Source organism: Pinus tabuliformis, chromosome 1_1 (genome assembly GCF_031772625.1).
Source record: "Pinus tabuliformis cultivar Carrire ecotype Pingquan chromosome 1_1, CPIR1, whole genome shotgun sequence".
Classification (NCBI taxonomy): Eukaryota; Viridiplantae; Streptophyta; class Pinopsida; order Pinales; family Pinaceae; genus Pinus; species Pinus tabuliformis.
In genome coordinates this window covers 645,716,647-645,722,706 of record NC_142297.1, presented here as the reverse complement: position 1 = coordinate 645,722,706, position 6,060 = coordinate 645,716,647, and the positions used below count along the sequence as shown (strand labels likewise).

The window sequence follows — 6,060 nt, the reverse complement described above, 5'->3', positions numbered from 1 at the left end:
CAAGTTCTCTTTCTCCTTGGGCCCTTGTTCGGTTAACTGTTCTTTTCTCTATTTCTTCATCTTGTAAGCCAAGAACTACGGCCTCTGTTCTTCAATATGACTTCTCTGTTTCTTCATCTTGTACGTTACGGCCCGATCACTGTTCTTCAATATGAATTTTCTGTTTCTTCATCTTGTAAGTCAAGAACTACGGCCCCTGTTCTTCAATATGACTGGCCTTCAGATGAAGACCTCAGTCCTTAGTATTACTTTGAAAATCCAAATAGGGCAGGGACTAGCTGCCCCGCAGCCCCTCTTGTTTGTTTAGTGATAATGTCAATTACATTTATTTTTTTTTCTGAATAAGTGAAGAGGTACTACAGCCCAGAGAATTTTTTTAAGAAAATTGAAAAATCATACAGAGATGAATTAAATTATTTAAAGAAATAAATTAATTGTTACTTCTCATATAAAGTGGCCGGTTTACTCCTCATTAGTTCCTCATCTCTTAAGACTCTAGCGGTCCTTTCTTAATGCTGACAGAGGTCTCCAGAAGATATCAAATGATTATAGAAAGTTATACTCAACTTACCAACAATCTGTTTTCAAAATTTTAATGATATTATATACTGTCCAAAGTAAAACTACTTTTCTGTAATAATTACATATTATAATCAATTTTGGACCTGGCAATTGAAAGTTGCATCTTTCAAATGGATGTGGCCACTGCCCGTTGGAGTTGGGACTCTATGCAAAAAGTTTCAGTGAAATCCCCTGCCAATAAATTATTGCTAAATTAGTGACCTTTGCCATCTTTGTTTTCAACATTAAATCCTTGTTTGAGTCGTAGCTGTAACTGCTCCAACACTCCTCCAACCCACTTTAATTTGGGACACCCTGCAATATAAAGCTTCTTCAATGACATTACATGTTCCACACCAGAAAGCTCTTGTATCTCATGACATTTACGAACACGTAGTTCTTTGAGCTTTGTGAGCTTCCCCAACCCTTGTATACTCTTTATCTCGTCACAGCCTACAACCCACAACTGCTTTAAAGATATCAAGGGTTCAAAAGTCGGCAGGTCTTTCACTTTATCACATTGGATGATGTCGAGAAACTCAAGCTTTCCCAAACCAGTAAACCCGCGTATTTGCCTCAATTCTGAACAACACTGTAAAGTCAGAGTTTGAAGATTGGGGCAAATGCCCACCGGAAAGCCTACCTCCAATATTTTTGTCCCTGACATCCATAACTCCCGAAGACCAATCATGCAATTGTCATCGGTTGATGACAATTTATCCAATTGTATTTCCCCCGTTTCTCCTTCAACCCTCCTGAATGGAAGTTCCAGCAACGGACATTTATCTACACTTAAAATCTCCAGAGACTTCATCATAGCGAAATCTTGTGGTAAGTATTCTATCCCACATTTCCATAATTTCAACTTTTTCAACGGACTCGACGGTCCAAAAGAATCTGGCAGGCGTGTCAGTTTCCGTGAACCAGTGACTGACAAATCATCCAAGCTCTTGAGGTAACCGAGACAAGGTGGCAGCTCCTCCAACAAATTCTCTGTGAACAAATCCCCTCCTAATGTCATAACTCTCAAGTTGCAGAGTTCGTCCATACCTCCCGGCAATTCTTTTAAATCTGTTCCCTCCAGTAAGAATTCTCCCAAGTGTCGTTGCCGTGCAACTTGGGATGGCAATGCTTTCACCTTCTTACATGATGAAAGATCCAAGAATTCCAGAGTGGTAATGTTTCCAAGTGCTCTATTGGAAATGGTCAAATTGGAGCAATTGCAGAACGATAGATGTTTGAGTCGACTTAAATGCCCAAAACTATCTGGAAGCTTTTGCAAGCTGGAAGAACTTGTCAAATCGATGTGCTCGAGAGTTGTAAGCTTTCCGAAGGAATCAGGCAGCGACATCATTTTCTCACACCCTTTTAACTCCAAGTATTTCAAGGAGCGAAGGTAACAAAATTCTTCGGGCAAACTTTCCAGTGGGATGCCGTGGAAATGTGGACGAGAGATGATAATCTTTTCCAGATGCTTCAGCTGTCCTATGGACTTGGGAAAGGCTGAAAGAGGAGCGATAATATTTAGCTCACGCAGCTTCAGAGGGGCCTGCAATGTTCAAATTTCAGCCATCGGAAATTTTCGCTTACGGATGGAATTTGTAATGAGATTAAGAAAGATCAATAAACATATAGTGAGATTTGAAAGATCAATAAACATACCTGGGATTGACGTTTCCACAATATCTCTAATTGCCCCCCTGCTATTTCTAAAACTTTCAAATTCTCCATCGGGATCCAGGAAGGCAGACAAGAGTACGGACACTTATACCATCGGACCCATATGAGATTTGGTGACCGTGACCTCCTCATTATGTTTTCTAAATAACCAGCTTCAGTTGTAACAAGTTGCAAATTCAGAATACCACCACGGCCGAAATTATTGAATAGATGCCTCAAACAGTTCCCGAATACCTCATCACCCCATCTTCTGTACCATGACATTTCTGAACTCCTCGTGATGAGCGAATCGGAAAAACGATGTGCCCGATTAATCGTCTTGATTCCGTGGACTTCCGTTATTACCTGTTCATTGATCAAAATTAAAAATCACACACATATTTTTATCTTGAATCTGTTCATTTTAAAGCCAAAGACAAAGGTTTAACAGATTGAAGCACTTACAGATGATGATTGCTCCAACCAGTCATCAATGGTGTTGGTCGTGTAATACCAAAGACGGAGAGGCATGGATACGTCCTGCGCAATATTTCTTCCTAGATCTCTAATGTGATCATGCATTTTTATTATTTTTATCTTATTTCCATAATCCACCTCTAGTAGACACTTGTCTTCTAGATTTTGAAGCCCCATCACACCCCATAATTTTATAGCCAAATCTCTGTCTTCTCCTATGAAATAACAAGCAATATCTAAGAATAATCGTTGTTCCTCCTCATGGAGTTTGTCATAACTGATTCTAAGCCTTTGCTGTATTTCCACAGGTAATGTCTTGTGAAGTTGATCCAATAGCTCCTCCCAGTACCTTCTGTCATTTCTTCCGCAAACAAGCGCTCCGAGTACCTTCAACGATAATGGCAAGCCATCGCACGCCTTTACAAACAGATCTACCAGATCTTCAAATTCTGGGGGTGGGAGTGAGTGATAAAAGGCATATGAGCAGAAGAGTTCTTTGGAGTGTCGTGTATTCAGCCCCCCTAAATTATAAATTGACGACCCTAACACTCCTGAACTTTTGAGGGCATGCTTGTCCCTGGAGGTAACCAAAATCAAGCTTTGGGGACTAAGAATATGCTTAATTGGCAATAGCACATCCAGCTGATCGGCACTATCTACATCGTCTAGAACGATAAGAGCGTGACAAGATGAGAGATGCCTTTTAAGTATCCCTATACCCTGGGCAGTATTGTCAATTTTGATATCCATACCTTTCAAGTCCTTAATAAGCTGGCTCTGCACAGAGTTCAGAGACATTCTAGCTGCCTTTTCTCTAACATCAAATATAAAGGAGGATTTATTGTAACATGATCCCGTGCAGTTGAAAATTTCTTTGGCCAGTGTCGTTTTGCCTACTCCACCCACACCAACTATTCCAACAATTTCGGTTTTCACCCGCTCCTCCTCATGCTGCGATAGCACTGCTTTTTCAAACTCCCGCAACTTTTCGCCCAAACCAGTTGGATATTTAGCAACATCCAATGGTGTTCTTGGAACCGTTTTCAAAACTTTGTGCAAGACTTTATCCAAGAGTTCGCCCTCGTCCCTGAATAATTGTAATTCAGATAAAAAATAAGCAGTGAGAAACGTCTGAATATCATGACAAAATTGAAAACTAACGCGGACAAGTAAAAAAAGGGAGATGCTCACCCATTGAAAGCTTTCAGATCAAAGCCGCTTATATCCGCCACATCAGAAAGAGCGTTTCTCCATTTTTGGATAGTCTCCGAGTCGTAACGTCTTTTCCTTTCCCCGGTTCGAGGGTCTAATGTTGTTTTCTCTTGGTGTTTCTGCAGTGCTTCAGCGAACTCTCCGTCTTCACCAGTATGCCGGACCACACAAGGTTTCACGTTTAGGAAAACGGGAAGGATGGTAGCCCCTGACTCTGTCATGAGAACGAGTTCATCCAGGCACCAACTGGATTGTGCATAATTCTTGGAAAATATAGCAATGTGGACAGAGGCTACTCGAATAGCGCGGTCTACTTGAGAAAAAATACTCTGACCCTCCTCCAATTCGGGCTTGTCCAGAAAACTCTTAATCCATGGTCACGAAGCCGTCTGTAGAGATGACTGGCGAACGTGTTCTTAACATCCGGCCCACGATGGTTTATGAACACATCGTAGTCGGAATAAGAAGTCGAGACACACCAGGAGGCAGCCGAGGAAGAAGCAGCCAAATCGGAAAGGGGACCTGTTGTTAGAGATGTCATTGTTATTGGTATAATACAGATGATGGATGGACTGATAGGCAGAATAATAACAACGATGCAACTTAGCACAGAAAACTGCAAGCAAGAATGCGCCTTATAAAGCGGGTTTAGCAATAGGCATTAAGCGGTAACAATGGCAAACAGATGTACTCGATACACAGAACAATTCCATCCAGTACTTCGTACAAACTTGTACAGTGAACGTGGGATATGATTTCATACATTATCCAGATTACCCAATCGGGATTGCAAATAAGTTCAGCAGTTTGGGATCAGGGCTTTCAAACTAACGTGACGTGGTCTGGTTGGGTTGTTGGTATAAAGAGGCCAGGTTTGGAATTTCAAAATCAAACACTAACCAATTTGATCGGAGTATAAATTATGTGCAAAGTAATTTTTAAGGTTAGGGTTATTTAACATAAATCGATCTATCTGGTTCAATTTGTTCTGACGATCAATTATACTGATTGGTTTGAAATGCATTGAAAAATTTCTGGTTAATTCCATATGGAAAATTAAACTTAGGACTATTTAATATAAGTTCTTTCATCCCAATAGAAATGACTGGAGATTCGTTATTTTCTGTATCTATTTCTTTTGTTCTCCTCTCATAGTCTACATTTTTGTTTTTCTTTTTGTTTACCACAATTTTTCAATGCGTCTAAGGGGCGCATTTTTATTCAATACCAACCCATAATTTTATTCATGCGGTATCATTATTCAACGCGCACCAAACATTTTTAATACATCCGAGGGGTACATTTCCAGTCAATACCAACCAAAGCGTTTCAATACTTCACGGGGCACCATTCTATTCGACACTAAACACATTGTGTCAACGCTTCAAGATTCAATCAGCCTTTCCCAAGTCCATAGGGCAGCTGAAGCATCTGGAAAATATTATCATCTGTTGCCCACATTTCCACGGCATCCCACTGGGAAGTTTGCCTGAAGACTTTTGTTACCTTCGCTCCTTGAAATACTTGGAGTTAAAAGGGTGTGAGAAAATGATGTCGCTGCCTCATTCCTTCGAAAACTTACAACTCTCGAGCACATCGATTTTGACAAGTGCTTCCATCTTGCTTCCAGATAGTTTTGGGCATTTAATTCGACTCAAACATCTATCTTTCTGCAGTTGCTCTAATTTGACCGTTTCCAATAGAGCACTTGGAAACATTACGACTCTGGAATTCTTGGATCTTTCATCATGTAAGGTGGTGAAATAATTGCCATCCCAAGTTGCACGGCAACGACACTTGGGAGAAGTATTACTGGAGGGAACAGATTTAAAAGAATTGCCGGGAGGTATGGATGAACTCTGCAACTTGAGAGTTATGACATTACGAGGAGATTTGTTCACAGAGGATTTGTTGGAGGAGCTGCCACCTTGCCTCGGTTACCTCAACAGCTTGGATGATTTGTTAGTCACTGGTTCGCGGAAACTGACACGCCTTCCAGATTCCTTTGGACCGTCGAGTCCGTTGAAAAAGTTGAAATTTGGAAATGTGGGATAGAATACTTACCACAAGATTTCGCTATGATGAAGTCTCTGGAGATAGTGTAGATAAATGACGGTTGTTGGAACTTCCATTCAGGAGGGTTGAAGGAGA

General features: G+C 40.8%; 1 protein-coding gene across 1 annotated transcript; it reads right to left on the bottom strand.

The window, feature by feature from the left end:
- Window positions 1-616: 616 nt before the first annotated feature.
- LOC149215023 (TMV resistance protein N-like) lies at window positions 617-4,908 on the bottom strand. The gene is made up of 4 exons (XM_089391033.1): window positions 3,889-4,908; window positions 2,686-3,784; window positions 2,224-2,586; window positions 617-2,110 (listed from the first exon to the last, which is right to left on the bottom strand). Exons 1-4 carry the CDS (start codon window positions 4,128-4,130, stop codon window positions 776-778), a joined length of 3,039 nt encoding a protein of 1,012 aa, XP_089247159.1. The 5' UTR covers window positions 4,131-4,908; the 3' UTR covers window positions 617-775.
- Window positions 4,909-6,060: the final 1,152 nt, after the last annotated feature.

Excerpts from the sequence above, each read along its gene's own strand:
- LOC149215023 (XM_089391033.1), bottom strand. The coding sequence starts at position 4,130 with ATGACAGAGTCAGGGGCTACCATCCTTCCCGTTTTCCTAAACGTGAAA. Across the intron at positions 3,785-3,888 it reads GATCTGAAAGCTTTCAATGG|GGACGAGGGCGAACTCTTGG; the intron begins GTGAGCATCTCC and ends ACAATTATTCAG. Across the intron at positions 2,111-2,223 it reads TGTGGAAACGTCAATCCCAG|GCCCCTCTGAAGCTGCGTGA; the intron begins GTATGTTTATTG and ends TGAACATTGCAG.